The sequence below is a fragment of the Portunus trituberculatus genome, chromosome 10 (assembly GCF_017591435.1).
Source record: "Portunus trituberculatus isolate SZX2019 chromosome 10, ASM1759143v1, whole genome shotgun sequence".
In the NCBI taxonomy this organism is placed as follows: domain Eukaryota; kingdom Metazoa; phylum Arthropoda; class Malacostraca; order Decapoda; family Portunidae; genus Portunus; species Portunus trituberculatus.
In genome coordinates this window covers 8,690,003-8,710,677 of record NC_059264.1, presented here as the reverse complement: position 1 = coordinate 8,710,677, position 20,675 = coordinate 8,690,003, and the positions used below count along the sequence as shown (strand labels likewise).

Sequence of the window (20,675 nt, the reverse complement as noted above, 5' to 3'; positions counted from 1 at the left end):
AAGCCTGAAGGAAGAGTAGAAATTTAATTATTGAAGGAGAGAAAACAAATTTGTAGGAACAGAAAATGAAGCAGAGATGAAGGAATGAATATGGTGATGACAGTGTTTTGATGAAGAAGAAAAGAAGAAGAAGAAGAAGAAGAAGAAGAAGAAGAAGAGCGGATGTGAAGAAATGGGAAAAAAATGCAGAGAATGAAGAAGTAAAGGAGAGAAGAAAAGGAAATGTGAAGGAATGAAGAATAAAAGTAAAAATAAATGAAGGAATGGAAAAGAGAGAAAAATACTGAATGAATGAAATAGAATATAAAGAAAGAAAACCATTTCAATGAAAGAATAAATGAAGAAGACAAATTTGAAGGAACAGTGGATTAGAAACTTGAGGGAGGAAAAAGCATAAAAATTAAAAAGACTGAAAAAGGAAAAAATAAATGGTTGTTTGAAAGAATGAAGGAAAAAAAATAGAAGAGATAAAAGTGAACAGTTTAGTGGAAAGAACAAAGAAGAAAAAGAAAACACCAAAAACGAATGAATAAGAATGAAATCAAGCCAAACAAAAGAAAATCACTGAACTAACAAAGCAAAGTAAAACAAGAGAAACAATTAAAGTCAGTCCACTCTGGTATTGATATAGAAAAGCTTTGCCTTGCACCATCCCAGTAAACAAATACATAACACACCAACACCTGCATTCTCCTTCTTTCCGGCTAACCACCACCAAGTCGATTCCTGTCCACTGAATCATTGAGTGTATCCAGCCCTTGCAATGACACACAGACACCTCACTTAGTCCTTCTTTTGTTTGCCTCTTTGTTCTCTATTGGAAAAGAAATATGGAAAGTCTGACAACATATAGAGATGAGGTTGAAATGAATACAAAATCTAGACAGTTGGGAAGAAGATGAGGAAGTGAGACTGAAGTGAGGGAACTGTAGATACATGAAAAGCAGAGAGGGAAAGGAAATTAGCTTGAAATAAGTGTAATATCTAAAAAATAGGGGAAAATATCAGGAAATGAGACTGAAAGGAGGGAACTGTAGATATGTGAAAAAACAGAGAGGAAAAGAAAATGAGGTTAAAATGAGTAAATGTAAAAAGAGTATTTGGAAAGCTTAGAAGATAAAGAGATAAGGCTGAAATGAATAAGCAATGCATAGCTACGGTATGCTATAGAAGTAAAGCTAAATTTATTAAAAAGTGTAGAAAAGTGAAAAGCAGAAAAAAAATTGAGAAAATGAAGTTGAAACAAGTGAACTTTAGAAGAAATAAGGAAAACATGGAAGGAAATAAAGGAAGAAAATTGAAAAGAATAAACATTGTTGACAAAATATCAAAATAAGATGAATAAGATTGAAATGGTTAAACAATGTAGAAGTGTGGGAAGCAGTAAGGAAGATCAGGAAGAGTTGAAATGATTGTATTTGATAAGCATTAGGTGACTGAATGAATAAATGAGTGAATGGATGTGAGTGCCAGGCAGCAGAGGGCACTGGGGCACTAAGGCACTGAGGCACTGCACTAAGAAACAGAATAAGTGTTGGGAGTTTAAAAATGAGAGAGTAAAGAAGTGAAAATGTTAAGTTGTAAGGTTTTTTGGCACTGTGTTAAGTGTTGTGGCCCTGAGGATGTTTATGAGGCCTGTTGTGTGTACCATTATGTAACCTGTGAGGGATCAGTGCACCAGAGTGCCCTCTCTCTCTCTCTCTCTCTCTCTCTCTCTCTCTCTCTCTCTCTCTCTCTCTCTCTCTCTCTCTCTCTCTCTCTCTCTCTCTCTCTCTCTCTCTCTCTCTCTCTCTCTCTCTCACACACACACACACACACACACACACACACACACACACACACACACACACACACACACACACACACACACAAAGTTATTTTTAGATTAATGTATCTTATTTTTACCCTTTTTTACAATCTTGGGTGTTCTGTATTTGGTGTAAGATGCCATGTGTGTTGTGGTGCAATTATCTGTTCTTTAATTATTTCATTATATTTTAATATTTTTAGGACTCTATCTTATTTTGTGTTGACATATGACTGTTGTTGTGGTATCTCTGATTTATTTTGTCCATCAACCTACCTTTACATTATTTCAATGTAATTTTAGATTTGTATGAATTTCTCTGATTTTTTTTGTGACTGGTGGTGTATTGTCTGAGTCTCACCCAATGACTGCCACCACACACAGACAGCTGGAGGAGCTCAGCCAATGTGGAGTTCCTGACCAAGCTTTGCTACCTGCTGGAGGAACATGATGGTGGGGAGAGCCGGTGGGCAGAGGGCCGGTGTGGGGTGGAGCTGTGGCAGCACTGTGGCCACCCCATCTCCGAGCCCCTGCTGGAGGCCGTCAGGCTGGGCAAGGACAAAACCAACCTGACAGAGTGCCTTGCCTCCACCTATGGCCTGACTCCTGCTGTGGTGGCAGCTGCAGCGCCTCCCAAAGTGCGGCCACGGTCTTACCTCATCCGTGAGTCCCTGTGTGCCACGTGTGCCGCTTGGTGCCACTCTTGCCAATTGTCACCACACTAGTGATGGGCTAATACTGTTTCATCTGCTGCCATTAGTGAAGGACTAATGCTAACTGTAGTGAAGAAATAAGGCCTGTCTTCAGCCTAGTAATTAACACTATGCCATGCCTCCTTGTAATGCTGAATGTCAGCATCCTGTTGAAGAACTAACACTGTACCATGTCTCCTGCTGCCATTAATGCTGACTGTCAGCATTGTGTTGAAGAACTAACTCTGTACCATACCTCTTGCTGCCACTAATGCTGACTGTCAGCATCATGTTGAAGAAATAATACTAGATATAGTGAGGAAGTAATACCAGCCGCCACCATCACCACCCAAGTGAAGAACTAAAATTGGCATTTGCTGCACTGCCTTACCAAGGAACTAACACTGTGCCATCTGCTGCCAATAATACTGTTTTTCATTACTATTAAAGCACTAGTGAGCAACTAATGCCATCTATCATCACCCTGGCAAGGAACTAATACTGTGCCATCTGTTGCCACTAATACCAACTGCCACCACCCCGTGTGGAATTGATGCTGTCTGTTGCCATCATAGGGAGGAATTCATACTGTGTCATGTGCTGCTTCCACAGTGAGAAACTAATGCCAATCTAATCCATGTAACACCATTGCTATCTTAGTAAAGAACTAACTTCTTTTGTACAAACACATTGTGCTTTCATAAACTGTTAAATTCACCTTTACCTTGGTGACAAAGAATCTTGTGCCATGTGGGAAACTATCAATATTTTTAACCATGTGAACTAACACTTAGCACACTTTACACCTTCTCATGCTGTTTCTCTTATCCAACATGGCATATTTAGTAACTATTGAGGGGGAGTGAAATAGGTAATCACACACAGGCACCATGCTAATCTGTATCCTGAGGCACTGTGTGGTGTGAGGTTGTGAAGTGTGTGATCTGTGCCACCACTGTGTCCTTACTCCCTTATTCCCCAGAGGCTGCCATTATAAGCTGTGGGTGTTGAGGTATTGACAGGCCTCAGTGTGGTCAGTTTTGGTGTTCCCTTGTGAGTGTTCTCCTTGAAAAGGTCACCACCACCCACTGCCTTGGCTCCCTATCCTCCCCCTATGCTCTGTGTGATACTGGTGCAATGAACTGTCTGTCTGGGAAATGAATTGAAAAAAAATGACAAAATTGGGAAACGGGTGCTGTAGTTTTCATTGTTCCAAATTTATGGACATTTTGGGAAAACTTTGGTAAATGTATAAAAATAATTAAAAGTTGAATGAAATACCTATCATTAACTTTTTAAGAAGTTATTTTTTTCTATCAGTCTTAAATCTATTTATGCTTAGCTTGACACCACTATTTCTTCTGTCCAGATTACTGTCCCTAAAGTCGTTCATTGCCCATGTTATATCTCTTATACCATTTCAACACCCCAATCAGATCCCCTTATCGTCTCTGTCTCTAAGAAAGTACTACAATCCAAACCTATTACTTATCATCCCCTCCTGATCATTAACTGAGGTTTTTGTTTACAAGTATGCCAACTTTGTCATATCACCTATATCACTTAAGAGCATTTACCAGGATTCCTCTTCGTCTATGCCTCTCAAAGGAATGTAAATTCAAAAGCTTCACTCTTCTTTTGTGAGGAATGTTCTTCATCCACTCTTCTTACTCCCTTTTCCTTCCTGTAATATGGGAACAACATGTTCTAGATGAGGTCTAATCAGCACCAAATATAACCTTAATGCTTACTTTGAGACTTCCTTTTCATACTCTAAATTCATTAGCTTTATTTATTTATTTTTTTATTTATTTTTTTTACCTTTATTTCTTGCTCCACCATGATCATTGACTTAAGATTCTGCTGACATCACCTCTGTTGTACCACTTAGAGACTATCAAATACCTCCTATTCTGCATCTCTAAGGAACACCTTCCATCCCAACAGAGGGTCCCCATGCCCGGCCGGAGCGCCCTGCCCACCTCTACCCCGAGATGGTCCACCCAGCTCTGAGGGAGAAAGGCCGAGCCATGCCACAGCGCACCCTGGACAAGCAGGCACGGGTGAGTGTGTTGAGAATTTGTGACAATGATAGTAATAATAGTAATAAATTGATGTTTGTGGAGGCTGGGAGATTAAAGTTTATTGTGGTGATTGAGGGATTACTTGTCTAGATACTTATATTAATACTGACACTGATGATAGTAATAAGTGAGGGAGAGGGTGTCAAGAGTGTTGGGAAGGAGAAAAGGGAGACTGGGATGATTGGGCTTGTAAGAAGTTAGTTGAGGAAGGAAGGGAGAAATGGAAGGGTATTTAAAGATATGAAGAAAAGGAGAAAGAAGAGAGAAAGGGTACTGAAGGTGCAAAGATTGAAATAATGAAGAAAAACAGATTTGATGGAATGGAAAAAAAAAAGGAGAAAAGGAGTGAAGAAGAAAAGCAAGTCAAAGGAATGAAGAAGAGGAACAGATTTGAAACACTAGAAAGGAGGAGCAAGAATTCAAGGTATTGTGGAAAAAATGCATTTGGATAATGGAGAGAGGGAAAAAAATTGGTCTTAAGAGGGATGGAAGGAGGGATGGGAAAAGTTATTGAAAAGAGAGGGAGAGATAAGGAAAGAAGACAGGACAAGTTACTGGTAAAGGAGGTAGGGAGGAGAAGAGAAAGATTATCATACAAAGATACAGAAGGGAGTATGTATGTATTGAAAAAAGAAAATGTAAGTGACTAATATTTAATTTTTATTTGAAAATTCATTGAAGTAGTGAGTTGGTGAACAATCTAGATAAAACACTTAAAGGCTTTATATGTGTTGGATAAATTTCAGAGAGAAAGGGAATGCATACCAGACATTACCATAAATAAACTCATCTAGTCTTAGAGAGAGAGAGAGAGAGAGAGAGAGAGAGAGAGAGAGAGAGAGAGAGAGAGAGAGAGAATACAAGTAAGCCATCTCTTTAAGTGCAAGGAACATATATATTTCATAGACATCCAGAAGATCTTTCAATCCTCCCACACAGTGACACAAAGACCTCCCACACACATTACTGATCAAAAAGGACCAGCTAGTACATCTTACCATTCATTGCTAACTGTTGAGACTCTAAGCTCATGAGACATTATGTAAAAGCCACAAGAACCTAACATAAGGGAAACTACAAGGAGATTCCACTGTAACTATGGAAGAGACTATGGTTAGGTTTATACAACATATCCTAAGAAATCCTTTAAGAACATACAAACATAAGGGAAACTGCAAAGTGTCATTGTAACTATGAAAGAGACTATATTCTTAAACACTTCTGCCTACAATTCCACTCCTTTCAATAGAATGGAGTTGAAATGACAGGTTTTTTTTAAGGTGTTTTTTATGGTTAAGTGGATGTGATGTTAGAGAAGACTACCTTTAGGAATGAGGAAAACTGCTGGGAGCCATCAAACCTATATGTGGCCATTCATGTATGAAACCTACCTATATCTGTGGATACTGGTTAGTTCATGCAACATTACATAAGGAAGACTTTAAGAATGCAGGATTAGAGAAGCTCCCAAGAAGCCATCAGGCTTACACATGGCAGTCCCTATTTAAAAGTTCAAGTTGGTCTTAAACTCTCTAGGAGATGATTATTAGGTTCATGTGACATTATATAAGAAAACCTTTAAGAACATAAGATAAGGAAAGTTGTAAGAAGCCACCATCCCTTCATGTGGCAGTCTCTTTATAAAACATGCATCTGTCACCAATCCCACAAAGGACTACATTCTAAAATTTTTCAGCCTACACTTCCACTCCTTTTAGTGGACTCTAGTTGAAGTGACATGGGTTTTTTAGGGTCTTTTTATGGTTCAAATGAAGATTTCTACACTATCAACATGAGAAACACATCTGAGAACTTGGCTGATCATCTCTGTGGTCTTTGAAAGTAGCCATGGTGAGAATGCTAAGCATTTCTGAATATGAGCCTAATAGTAAGAGTTCAAGTAGGCTTTGAGAGACTAAGGAGTGTAAGTAATGAACCTATTCATCCCTTATTGATGTGCTACTGTGCTGTTAGTTGTGAAGGAGTCAATGGAGTGTGTGTTGAAAGAGAGGATTAAAGTATTTTGAATCCTTACATCTGGAGTTTTACAAGGAGAGAGAAACCAATAGACATTCTTGTGAACTCTTGCTGGTACAACTTTTTAGACTTCATAAGATATAGTGGAAATTTAAAGTGTGATTTCAAGATATACTGCTGACAATATAGTGAATCATAGAGTAACTGAAACATTCATTCATTTAATGCTCAAGTTTGTATTTTGGTCATTTAAAGTCATATGGAGTTGATGGAATGAAGTAAGAAGTTGAAGGGTTACTCTCTGGTTCGCTGTGGGACTGTAGTGTAATACAGTATAAATTGCCATATCAGAGAAACGTACATAAATCTAATAACAGTTAACTCCTTTTGTTAACATTTATTTAGTGATTGTAAAATAAGTGTTTCTCTCTCTCTCTCTCTCTCTCTCTCTCTCTCTCTCTCTCTCTCTCTCTCTCTCTCTCTCTCTCTCTCTCTCTCTCTCTCTCATCACCATAATACTGGCAGCCCTCTATTCCTGGTCATTGCCTTACGGGATGTGTCAGCACCCTCGGGTCAGCAGCACCTGAAGTGGAGGCAGGATATTTCTCAGGCTTCTTTTTTAATCCCCAAGGTCTCACACACCACACAGGGAACACACGGAAGGTCACTTGGCCGGCCTGTTGCTGGAAACAAAGAGTGGCTGGAAAACGGTGATTGTCTCTTATTTTGTCATTATGGGACTTTAAGTAGGATGATATTGAATGTGACAGGGATTAGAGAGGCTTGCAGGTTGTGTATGTTGAGGATTTAGAGACTAGCAAAGAGTGGTAAAATAATGATTAAAAGCTTGTTTAATTTAGTGCACTAAAGAAATGTACTACTATGTGTCCTTTCAATAATAAGTAAATAAATACAGATAGAAAATTGTTCGTGCATCAGTATGTTGACACACACACACACACACACACACACACACACACACACACACACACACACACACACACACACACACACACACACACACTTCTGTATCATGTCTCAAAAAGTAGATGGGTAAATACATTGATTGATTAATTTTTGACCACAGATTGTTTAATTACTAGTCTCATAGAAGTGTACAGAAAATAATCCTAGAAAATACTTAGGTACACTAGCTTTTGAAATGTTTGATACAAAATTTATCAAGTGTAAGAAGGGTTTGCTTACACTGAAAAATAAATCCAGAGATATAAAACCAAAGTGCTCAATTTGAACCTCCAACTTTAGAAACATTTTAGCATTTACTCACCATGAAACTTAGAACATGACACAGTAAGGTAGTGTGATCAAGAAAAGGCATTACATTACCCTTTCTGCCACACATTGTTCAAGATTTAAATCAATAAGAACTTTATTACCTGGACACAGAGAAAGGAATAGATATATTTTGTCTTTTACATTACATAACCAGAGACAACAATATTCAAGTGTCTGAAGAAGATTTGTAATGATTATGGGAAAATTTCCTAGCAGAAAATAGGTTTATCATCACTGAAAATATTAGCTTTATTCCCCATTATGAATCTGCCTTGCATTGAGCTGCCTTTATTTTCTCATGTTTTTATGCTGTTATGTTGCAAGGATGCCCAACACTTACTTCACCTAAGCAATAAAGGAACACCACACATTTCTCATCATTTGCAGTAGTTGTCCAGTCTTTCTTGCTCCTCCCTCTGTTCTTACTATTTCATCCATATATTTCTCTGTCCAGCTATTGGTCTACTATTAAGGACCCAATACACCCTTTAAATGAGGTAGGAAGTTTCAGTGTTTGTTTGTAGCATCAGTGATGTGTCAGGTTACCCATGAGATTACCAATGACTCAAAGAGAAGCCAGGCAAGTGAGGTGTGTGGTAAGCTATTCCCTCCCCCTCCCTCACCAGATTCAAAGTCTCATTACGTTCACCTCCTCTTTTGCCTCCAGTCCGTGTGTGTGGTGTGGAGGGGCTGGTTTGGTGTGTGTATTGTTTAGAATCATACAAGTGTTGGCCTGGAAATTGCACTGTGATGGCTTTCAGACTGTTAATTATGTCTATATTAGTACAGTGTTTATTGAAATGATGTGTTATTACTGTATTTTGGTTCTTTATATAAATTGTGCATATCAAGGGATTATACAGGTGTTTTGGTTGGGAATAGCTTTTTGATGACTTTGAGATAGTCATATTATTAGTATGACTACATTGTCTGTTGGAACCATAACTCTGGTCCTTGCTATTGTCAAGATGATTGGCTAATGCAATGTGATGTGTTGTCTGCTGAAGTAATAGTAAGTGTAGTGTACTTCATAATGAATTGATTACTGGTGGAAATACTACCTTTAAAAATTGGTCTCAGTTCAAGTTTGGTTGGATCAGTAAGACATGTGATGCAAGGGTGCAGTAGGCATAGGAGTGAATAAAGAGTCTGTGTGATGAAGTAATTGCACAAAGTGGTATCTGGATGTGGAGTGACATTCAAGGGCTAATGATATAATATGAAGTTAAAACAAATTGGGCGAAAGATTACTTTAGGTGGAAAGAATAGCATTGGAAGTATGTGTGCATGATAAATTTTGTGTGAAATTTATTAAATGTGTAGTGGTTAATGTGGTACAGTCAGATAGAAAAGGCAGAAAGTGAGATGAGTAGGAGAGTGAATATGTGTCATGTGGGGAGTGCAAGATGATTAATTGCTATATGCAAAGACATTGGAGAAAAGAGTGATTGAGTGTGTAAAAGAAGAAAAGAAGAGAAGAGCATGAGAGGATTGAAGCATGCAAGGACAGGAACAAATTAAGAATTTTGTAATGTATATGGAGGTGATAGACGCAAAGTTCATGAAAATGATGGATATGGAGAACCAAAAGAATGAACTGTAGTAAAATGGGAGAAAAAGTGATACAGTGTTTGAGAGAAGCAAAGAGAGGAGAATGAGACAAATAAATCTTGCAATGACTGGAATGAAGTGACTCTTATCATGGCTATCCTTTTGCAGAATTGCAAGTATTAGGTGTCAGGTGTAGATAGATGATAGGTATTGATGCATCCTTCAGTTTTCATAGTAATGTTCAAAATAAAAGTGTGGATAAAAGAGGTGATCACTGTTCAGTCCATAGAGTGTTGTATCTTGAGTGAGTGAGTGCCCTGCCTTGAGTTTAATGTCTCAGAGCTCATACAAACATTGATTTTGAATGAACATTGTGTATCAGCCAGAAATTATCTATTGTTTATTGCCATATGGCACAAATACTTGTCCTTTTTTATTTTTTTTTTATCTTTTATTTATTTATTTATTTATTTATTTATTTTTTTTTTTTTTGCGTAAAGTGCCTGTAGGCATACTTGAAGAGTATATGTGGGAAGCACTGTTAAGCTTTTGCCCATTAGTGATGCAGGCAATTTTATTTATAGTGATACTCATATTAGGGCCCATATCACCACCCAAGTGCATCTTTGGTGTAACCACCTAAAACCTGGGTATCATGGTGACATGTAGGTAACTTTGAACCATTTGACAAATGGCATAGCTTCAAAGTGGTATGTGGTGGGGTTCGAACCTACGCGTGGATGTCTGCCCGATCCCACACTCACCAGCTTATCCACTACACCACCACCTCCTGTATTGCATGTGTGGCCAAATGTGGTATCTCTCTTACGTTTTGTAGTATTTCTCATGGATATTAATTGTAATTGTGGTGTTGGAAATGTCAACAACAGATTTATGGAATTGAAGTAAACCTGTTATCCCAGAGAAAAGCACAAGAGAAATTACACATAGGTATTACCCGAAACACACATCTCTTTTAACCCAGCGCTGCTCCTCCTGGCATCATCCTGCATAGGTTGTCTGTGCTGTTGTGCAGGAGTGCATTTTTTAACTCTGCACATTGTTTCTCCCATCATCACTCTACAGAGATTGTCAGTGCTATTGTATGTGAAGTAGATTTCATAAGAACAGCCAGTAAGTCAGACCTTTGTGGTACCAAGGAGGCATCATGGTGCACTTCCTGCTGCCCAAGATCCACAGGCAGCGCAAGAAGGTGCGGCGCGAGATGGCCCGGCAGAAGAGAATGTTGGACAGTCTGGGCTTCCACCTTGCCAGGGAGGCAGAGAAGAAGACCTCAGAAGCGTCCAGGAAGTCGTGGGATTCCCTTGGAGAGCCACACTCCCTCCTGATGGAAGAGTGTCCAGCTGACAACCTGAAGCACTCCTCAGCCCTGACGGGTGCCTCAGGGCTGGCAGGAGTTTCCACCAGTATGCCCCATTCCCCACCCACAGAGGCAGGTGGTGAGGTGTAAAGACAGAGCCATGTATTCAGAAATGCTATACTTTCTTACCACAAATGTTTTCAAAGCCAGAGATGATCAGCCAGGTTCTCAAAGAGTGTTTCCTCTGTTAATAATTTAGGAATCTGATCAGTCTGTCCATAAAAACACCTTTAAAACCTATGGCACTTCAATTATAGTCTCTTGAAAGAAGTGGAAGTAGAGTACTGAATTGTTTCAGAATATGACCAGAGAGAGAGAGAGAGAGAGAGAGAGAGAGAGAGAGAGAGAGAGAGAGAGAGAGAGAGAGAGAGAGTAAAGATGAGAAGGGATGGAGGCAGTGGGAAGAAAGATTGATGGGAGTTGCAGAGACTTTTTGAAAGGAATGTAAAGGGATAGTAAGAAAGAAGAGTGGAGAGAGTAGATTAGCTGTAGTGGAGGGATTGGGAGAAGTATGGAAGGTATATGAAGATAGAAACTAGTTGATCGAAGGAGTATAGGAGGGTAAAGTAAGTAAGAGTGATATATGGATGGGGGTGTGGAGTAAATAGGGAGGGTATATAAGGTGTGTTGATGTAGTGGGTTTGAGAGAGATATTGAGCCGTCTTCCTTCATTAGGTATGGTTTTGTTTCGACATCCTCACTTTTCCACAGATTGATGGTAATCACACCGATGCAGTTATTAACATAGAGGGTGATGAGAGAAGGCCTATCATTGCCCATTGCTTTTGTAGTTTATAAGGAGACTGGCAACTGAGTGAGCATTTTTTCTTAATATTTTTGTTGCCCTTGGCCAGTCCTCCTCTGTAACATAAAAGAAAAAAAGTTAATGGATGAATGAAATGTTTGTCACCACCTCTTGACTTCAGCCATACTTTGGGGACTCATGGCTGTTCTGAAGAGGGGTAGGGTATTAATTTTCCATGGATTTTTCCATATGTATATGGTGTGTGTCTTACCTGACTTGAAGATGAGGGATGACTGCTAATGTTGAAGTTGTTTAACTATCATTGTTGATATATATATATATATATATATATATATATATATATATATATATATATATATATATATATATATATATATATATATATATATATATATATATATATATATATATATATATATATATATATATATATATATTTTATTTTTTATTTTTTATGAGAAATGGTAAAAGGTGATCTTTATTCAGTATTGTTGGTATTTGTAGTATTGAAACAAATTAGCCTCATAGATTGTTAAATACTTTACTTTCTTGTTCTTTAATGAAGTGGATATGCATAGCTAGTTCACTTGGGTCTTGTTCCCTAGCCTGTAGTGAATAGTGTAGGTAATACAAGTCATGTACCAAATCCCCTTGTAGTAATGTCACAAGATTCAGTAGAATGTGTAGAGTTTTTTTTTATTACTACTTGTGACAACTGTACAGGCATTCATTATTTCATAACCAGGACTTGCCAGGTGTTTGTTGTGTAGCTGTCTCAAACCAGGCCCTCATCCCTCATATTCTCTCTCTCTCTCTCTCTCTCTCTCTCTCTCTCTCTCTCTCTCTCTCTCTCTCTCTCTCTCTCTCTCTCTCTCTCTCTCTCTCTCTCTCTCTCTCTCTCTCTCTCTCTCTCTCTCTCTCTCTCTCTCTCTCTCTGATGGAAGCGTTCATCACCACTGACAGAATTATTGTGCCTCCCCTGATGGCTGTTGACACATTGAACCCATATTGGACGTTCGCTCAGCCAGTGACACTTAATTCCATAGCTGACGGGTTCCATTCCACCTCCCTGACTCCCTGGCTGCAGAATGTTAATTCATCCTTTGCACAATATGGCAGGAAGTGCTTAAAATTAAGAGTGATTAGTGTTTGAATATACATTAGTAAACTATTCCATGCATGTAACTATCTCAGTCTGCTAATAACATCATAATAATAATTGTCAAAATTGTTCTCTACATCAATGACTTGCTATATATTGTTCCATCAAGACCCTTCTAGTGATGGACTTGCATTGTTTGATTTGATTCTGGACTCTGAAGTGTCTCAGCTTAACTGGTCAGTGAACATGTTGCTAGTATTGCCATCATAGATATAATTTTTCTATCCTTGATGTGGTGACAATTATACCAGTATGTCTCCTATCTGTCTATTTATGAGTTGGTCAGCTGCTGCCCTCTTGAACCTTGCCATGATTACACTGTTAGGAATGGCTAGTGTTGGGTATGAATAATTTTTACTTTCCTACTCTTCACTCATTGAGGTTGCATTTCTTCACTCCTGCCATATATAATGTGAGGTTGCATTGTTTCATCATTCCTGTGTGATCTGTGCTTGGTCAGTGTTGTAGTGTGTGGGTACAATTCTTTATTCTCCAGTCCTACATAATTATTCAGGTTGCATTGCATCACTCCTCCCCTTTATAGTCATTGAGGTTATATTGTTCCATTATTTGTGATTTCTGCAGTCAGTGTTTCAGTGCCTGGTTGTGGCAATGGTACTTGGTTATTAAAGTTCTGTATGATTTTTTTGGTTTATAATTGAAGTCTTTCTTGATGGTTTGTTTGTAAGGCTTCATATTATTATGAAGCTAGTAAGTAGCAATAAATTAATGTAGTGTCCTGTATTGGAACCTGTCATGCCAGCCACTCACCTGCGCACAGTTCTTGTTCAGTGCTGAATAAAGCCGTGGGGAAAGATATAATAATGATTGCAAACTGATCCTTTTACTTTCCTGTCCTTCATAATTTTTCAGGTTGCTTTGTTTTGCTATTTTTATGTGATTTCTACTAAGTGAGTGCTTTAGTGCCTGAGTATATTTCTTTTTATTCTTGTGCTCTTCAGGATTACTCTGCTTGCATTACCTCATTCTTCCTTCCCTCCATAGTCAGTGAGTTTGCATTGTTTCATTATCATTGAGTCACTTCTGCTAACCTGGTAATCTTTTCTTTGCCTCAGCCTGGACCCATGCCAGGGGTGCGGCCGCCCATGGGGGGAGCAGGAGGCATTGTTCCTCCGCCCCAGAGCAAGGGTTCCGGAGCCATGGGGATCATCATGCCTCTTTATACTGTGGGCATCGTGGTCTTCTTTGTGTACACCATCATGAAGGTCAGTCTAGTGCTGTGTTATTCTGAAACACTCTGCTCTCTCATATCATTCCTTTTTTAAAAGAGACATGAACACAACCAAATTTGAAGGCTGATTGGGTCTTGTCTTACATTCCTTTTCTCTCCTGTCATGCCCTGTCTAACGCACCTCCTTCCCGCCCAGGTCCTGTTCAAGAAGGGACATGATGACGACAAGACCCCGAAGCTGAAGGACTTTGGTCTGGACCCCGAGTATCGAAAATATGTGTTTGCTGAAGAGTACCTGGACAACGCAGACGCCTCGACCCGCGACCAGATCCGTCGGCAGCAGCGTGAGGACTCCAGGACGTCTCGGAGGAAGTTCCAACAAGAAATGCACCCAGGTGCTACGGACACCAAAATTGGTTAGTGTGTGTGTATGTGTATTTACTCAGTTGTATTTACGTAGTTGTATTGTACAGGGTTCGAGCAGGGCTCATAGTGTCCTGTCTCCGTGTGTGTGTGTGTGTGTGTGTGTGTGTGTGTGTGTGTGTGTGTGTGTGTGTGTGTGTGTGTGGATGTCTGTTGTGTGTGTCTGTGGATGTTGTTTGGGTGGGTGTCAAAAGATATGCCATAGTAGTGTATCTATAAATAAGTAAGTGTGTATGACATTTAATATGTTTAAGTGTATTTTGATATATGAACATTTTTTACTTTGCTCTCATTTTAGTGTCATGTCTGAGGTGTTGGGATGTGCATTAGGGACTGAGGAACTGCCATGCATTCTCCTTTGTAAAATGATGTTTATTAAGTACAGTGATGTATGTGTGTGTGTGTGTGTGTGTGTGTGTGTGTGTGTGTTTGTGTTTGTGTTTGTGTTTGTGTGTTTGGTATTTGGTAATCCATACAGTGCCTTCAGTGCCATAAAACCAAATACCTTCCCAGATAGAAGTACATGTAAGTATGAGACAAGGCTTTGTATCTCTGTCTGAGTGAACATACTAGTGTGCCTGTGGGTGTGAGACAAGAACTCTCTCTTTGTGTGTCTGGGTGTCTGAGTGAGTGTAAGTGTACCTATAGCTCACCATTGTGTGTTGATGAATGTGTTTGTGTGGAGTGCATAGTGAAGTGAAATGTTGAAGCCCTTGACAGTTTGTTTGTCTCAATTTGTATGGCATGACAAGTAAACATTATTACAGCAGGAATCACAAGCTAACAAAGGAAACAAGAAAAAACATTGTTCGTCATTAGTTAGTTGAATTTTCTGTCAAGAAATAGTGATGAAGAGAGAAATGTGAAAGTGTGTGAAAAAGATTAGTTTGAGAATATTATTGTTTCTTGGTTCTTGTTCAGTTCTCTTATTGTATTGAAATGTTGTCAGTCAGTGGTACTTCTTGATGTGTTGTCTTGTGTTGGTCATTCTTCTTGAATTCTTGTGGTTTATTTGTGTAGATTTTGTCTCATACTCCCTTAGTTAATCTTCCTGATCTGTTCCATACTGATTTCTGTGCACTATGTGCTGGTGTGGGCCTTTCTGCTTTGATGCTGGGCCATGAATTCTTTCCTGTGAGTTGTCAAGTAGCTGTCAGATCACACTGTGGTCACTTTGGATAAGACAAGTTAAAGTAATAGGGAGATACTATACAATTGAGCCTAATCAATTTTGCATTCAGAAGTGCCAAATTTGATATATTTATACTGATGGGAGTTGTCTCAGGGATGATAGTTCTCCATTACATTTTTTTTTTGCCCAGTTCATCTATACCCAATGCAGTATGTAGGATGCATTGTTATACTCTGATATCGTTTAGCGTTGTAATGTGTTAGTTAATGTGGCAGGCAAAGAAGTTCTAAAAACACTGGGATGTGTGAGGCTTGAAGTTGCAATATATTACTTAGCATCACAGATTTGGATGCTTTAAAAGGAACTTGAGGCAGTGTATTTACTCAGAGTTAGGATGTTCAGTCAGAGGTGTGGAGTTAACATGAGGAGGAGGCAGCAGATTGATGTGACATGGTGTGGTGCTGAAACTATCATTCTGACTTACTCTTACACTGAATCTCCACTACATTAAAGTGGTTCTAGTTGAAGTGACAGTGTTTTCTAGGGATGTTTTAATAATTCTCATGACAGATTAGCAAGATTTCTATATTGCTACAGGAAAAATACTCTTGAGAACTTGGCTGATCATCTCTGTGGCCTTTGAAAGTAGTCATGGTGAGAAGGCAAAATGTTTCAGTTTGGGTGTCACTGGTGCATCAACACACTTTTTTTTTCACCTTTTTTGTTTTGTTTTAATGCTGCCACAAGGAGGAAGAGGAAGCCGCTCCCAGAACAAGATGAACACTAATGGAAAGAAACTTGGTATGTGATCTAATATCTCATTCCAAGGCTTGTTTTTTTATTTTTTATGATTTTGTATATATAATTTTGTCTTCAATATTTTTTTATATAATTTTGTCATGGCTAGTATCTGATAACTTTTCTTTATTTGCTCTTGCTTATTCTTTTGCATTTATGATATTTGATATGGAAGCATCAAAGAATGTGAATTTTTTTGGCTGATTACTGTGGAGGAAGTAGTGAGGAAAGAGCCGCCATACTTCAGCCTCCTGTCATGCCGTCATATTGTCTTGCCAGTCAACATTCCTTCCTTTCTTATATAATTTAATGTCTCTTTCTCAGCCTCTTGTCCTTATCACCACTTCTCATCTCATTGTTCTACTGCTCATATATACCATATTTCTTCCTGCTTTACTGCTTTACTGTCTCTTTACTCCTTCATGCAATTCTTTTACATTCTTCTGATCAATGTTTTGTCTCATTATCAGCTCGTTTTTTTTTTTTTTTTTTACCATCCTGCCCATGTGTATTTTTTTGTTATGTTACACTTGTCAGTACCTTTAACTGTTTCATTTACCTTTCCATATTACTCTCATGCATCTTTCTTTCCTTCATTACCTTTACATTTCTTTATCTTCTGCTACTCTTTTTTTCAATTACCTTTTTCACCATCTTCCTCCAACTTTCAGTTATACTTCTGTCTTTCATGACCATCTCATCTATTTTATTCTCTTGTATTTTCTCTCATTCATCAGCAACTTAACCATCCATACTACTTGTTCTCATGTCTCTCCTCATCATCATCTCTTCAGCCAGCTTTATCTCTGTTACTTACCGTAACCTCCTTATCTCTGTTACTCTCACCCATAATGCATCGGTCCACCTGTGCTGCCCCAGGGGAGTGGTATCTCCCGGAAGGCTTCCTTACCCAGTCTCTGGATCAAGACTCAGACAGTGAGGTCACTACTGGAGGCGCCAACATCACGGAGTCTCTGCAGGAGACATATCGTGACCGCCTCCTAGACGGGTTAGAATGTAATAATAGGAACTCTGGCTTATCCATACAGGAGGAGGAGGAAGATATCTTCTCAGAGACAAGACAAGAGATATTAAATCTTTTAGCAACAAAGTATGGATTTTACTTGGACCAGCAGGAGGAGGAGGAACAGCAGTTTGTGAGGGCTGCATTACAACTGCTCAAAACTGGAGTGCCCTTAGAGAATGAGGATTACTACAGTAAACCACCACCACCAGTAAGACAAAACACACTGGACCTGTCTGTCCTGAAGGATGACTCTGCCTCAGATGACAAGGTTGGTGAGGCGAGCGGATCAGAGGCAGAAGAGGACTTCCCAAAGAAAGGACTCCAGGCAAGGAGCAATACACTTACAGAGTTTAAAGATCTTCCTGGGTTACAAGAGGAGGAGCAGTGCACTCAGCCAGCATTCCTGGAGGAGCTGCAGGAAGGTCTGAGAAGGAGAGGACTCAAGTGGACACTTAGCACAGAGGAGGATTTGAGTCCAAGAAATGAAGAACAGAGTCAGACTGACACCTCAGAGAATGTTGTAGATACATCTCAGGAATCTGAAGTCATTGCTCCCTCTGAAGATGCTCCCTGTGAAGAAGAGAGTGGTGGACAAGGTGACTCCATAATGCATACACTTGCACACAACTTTCAGCTTTAGTGCAGTCATGACTTCCCTTTATTTTGGCTGTGTAGTGAGTAGAGTTCTTGGATTTGTAACTGAGGACTATAGTACCAGATATATTGGCATCTTATCTTGACAACATTTAGCAGATCATAGAGGAAGTTATTGCAGTTTTCAAGGGTGTTTGTGATTACAGTGGTAAACTTAGTTTAATTAGGATTTTTGTGTTATTAAAACAAAAACTCATGAGATTCCAACAAATAATCTCACTCTGGCCTTTTGAAATAGTCTTAATTATGAAACAGAGTATTTCAAAGTACAAGCCTGAAACTTTTTATACTATCAGTCATCAGAGAAAGGCTCTCATGAGAATCCAAGAAGTCATCCCTGTAAACTTTTGAAATACATTTAACCCTCGGCTATCGTGCCCAATTGGGGCCAAAATAGCCGCGCCATTGCCGAAAACGCGATAGCTGAATTGATCTTGGCGGAAAGGCAGTTTTGGCCAATGAGTGCTCAGATATTCCTTGATGTCATGGCTGGGTGCGCAATAGCAGGCATCTGAGATCGCGATAATGAAATTTTAGCAGCTTTTCATGGATGCGTGATAGCAATAGAACGCGATAGCTGAGGGTTGACTGTAGTCCCAACGAGAGAACAAGTCATTTCACAAAGGACAATCCTAAAACAAACATGTCTTGCATTAATTTTCAGCCGTAGATACAGGGTTCACTTCCAGGACAGTTATACTTAATTCTTGCATTTGTATGTGATTGCTTGCATTACATAGCATTTCCTACTGCCAGAACTGGTATTGGCTAGACCACTCTTGGCTGTAGATTGTGGTAGTGTATGAGGCTTGTCTGATGGCTAGAGCATACTTTTATCTTAATTTGCTTGGGGTATTTGTGGTCCTTGGCTTTCTGTGCTAGTTGTGGTGTTGTGGATGCAGTGTTTAAGGGTATTTTGAGTCTTATTTGGTTTGTAAAGAGGGTTATTCTGTTCTGGTGGGCTGGTGAGGTGTATTATATTACTGGGTTGAATTATGTGTGGTTAAAAAGTTATTGGAGGGTGAATGGTATTAAGCCAAATTGAAAGAATATATATGGTAGATGTGGTATCATTACTACTACCACTTTTAGTATTATTCTTTTATCACAGTTTCCATCATCATTATCACTGCATTGTCATTATTATCACCATTATTATCTTTACTATTAGCAGCATCAGCATCATTAAATCATTATCACTGATGTGGCAAGTTAAAAAGCCCAGCCGTTCCTTAGGCTTTACTCAACTATAAAACACAACGTGTACAGAGTGGGCAGCTGGAGTAGACTGACTCCATGAGCGAAATACGGAAATAATAGCGCTTATCATACGAGCCTTCGAGGCTTCGCAATTCATCCAGACGAAAACAATGAGACACTAGTTAGATACTAAGTTCACCTTAGACACTAACAATGAATCGCTTCTTAACATAAATACCATCACCACATTCTCCCCCTCTTTAAATAAAAAGTACATAACAGCGCGAGTAACATATAAAATATGAATTAGCAAATATTCCTAATAACCTAGCATATCAGGAACTTTCCTAATCCTGGTTTAACGTCTCAGGGTAGTGACATCAGTAGTGGCACTAGGCATGCAACTCGAATCCGGTGGTGATGATGTCGGGGTGAATTCTGCTTCAGGAGGGATTGTCTCAGACTCGCAGATAGTGGGAATCCTTTCTGTACTTGGGGTGTGAGCGGGCACCATTTGGTCGCTGGTGGTATCCCCTCCTGAGTGGGAGTCGAGGTGGCAGGTGCAGGAGCCAAATCTCTGGTAGAGATTGTAGTTTTCCTCCTATCAGGGTGACGTACCAGCGCGTAGTGAGGTGTAGCATTCTCCAGGTCAACATGATCTATTAGGGGATCTGATTTGGACTGTCTTACAAATCTCCTCAGTAAGACAGGCCCAGGTGAGGAAAGCCAGGATGGTAAGGAATACCCACTAGAAGATTTCCTGGAGAAAGCAAACAGTCTTTCATGAGAGGTTTGATTGGTGGCCGTGCTTAGGAGGGACCGGATGGAATGGAGTGCCCTACCTAGAACATGTTCCCACTGATGGTCAGGAAGTTTGAGAGATCGGAGAGCTAACCGCACCGTTCTCCAGATGGTACCAATCTCTCTCTCACATTGGCTATTGTCTTGGGGGTGGTAAGGAGTGGAGTGCGTCATAACAACACCGTGACTAGCAAGAAATTCAGAAATCTCACGAGACATGAATTGAGCAGCACGATCAGAATGTACAGCAGAGGGACAGCCAAAGATAGAGAATAGTTGGAGGAAGCAAGAGATAACTGTTTGAGTAGATATGTCAGGACATGGAAAAGCAAAAGGAAACCTAGAGTATTCATCTATCATTACAAGGAGGTATTTATTCTTGGTAGCTGAAGGCTTTGGGCCAGTGAAATCAATGGAAATACGATCAAAAGGCTGCATGGCACGGACGAGTTTACCTGGAGGTGGTCTAAAGAATCTAGGTTTAAGTTCTGAGCAAATGGTGCACTGAGAGCTTCACTTCGTCCAGGGAGAAAGGCAAGTTCTTTACTTTAACAAAATGGTACAACCTAGTAACTCCTGGATGACAGAGAGAGGCATGTATTTCTTCGAGCGAGTTTGACATATATGGAGAAGCAGCTGAGCATACACGAGACAGAGTGTCACAAGGGATATTATCAGAGCCGGGTCGATACTTTATATCATACTGATATTCACAGAGCTCAAGACACCATA

General features: G+C 39.5%; 1 protein-coding gene across 19 annotated transcripts in view; it reads left to right on the top strand.

Annotated features, from left to right (window-relative positions):
- LOC123502099 (proteoglycan 4-like) overlaps positions 1-20,675 on the top strand; it is an 84,603-nt gene that overhangs the window by 23,570 nt on the left and 40,358 nt on the right. For 8 of the 19 annotated variants that reach the window (XM_045251296.1, XM_045251295.1, XM_045251294.1 and 5 more), the window contains 6 exons: positions 2,192-2,470; positions 4,447-4,562; positions 13,793-13,942; positions 14,105-14,324; positions 16,211-16,264; positions 17,141-17,884. In XM_045251296.1, coding sequence (XP_045107231.1) covers positions 2,192-2,470; positions 4,447-4,562; positions 13,793-13,942; positions 14,105-14,324; positions 16,211-16,264; positions 17,141-17,884 — 1,563 coding nt within the window. Of the gene's footprint in view, positions 1-2,191; positions 2,471-4,446; positions 4,563-8,510; positions 8,557-10,493; positions 10,861-13,792; positions 13,943-14,104; positions 14,325-16,210; positions 16,265-17,140; positions 17,885-20,675 lie in introns of those variants that run through there. The other 11 variants (XM_045251301.1, XM_045251300.1, XM_045251299.1 and 8 more) reach the window with 4 other exon arrangements.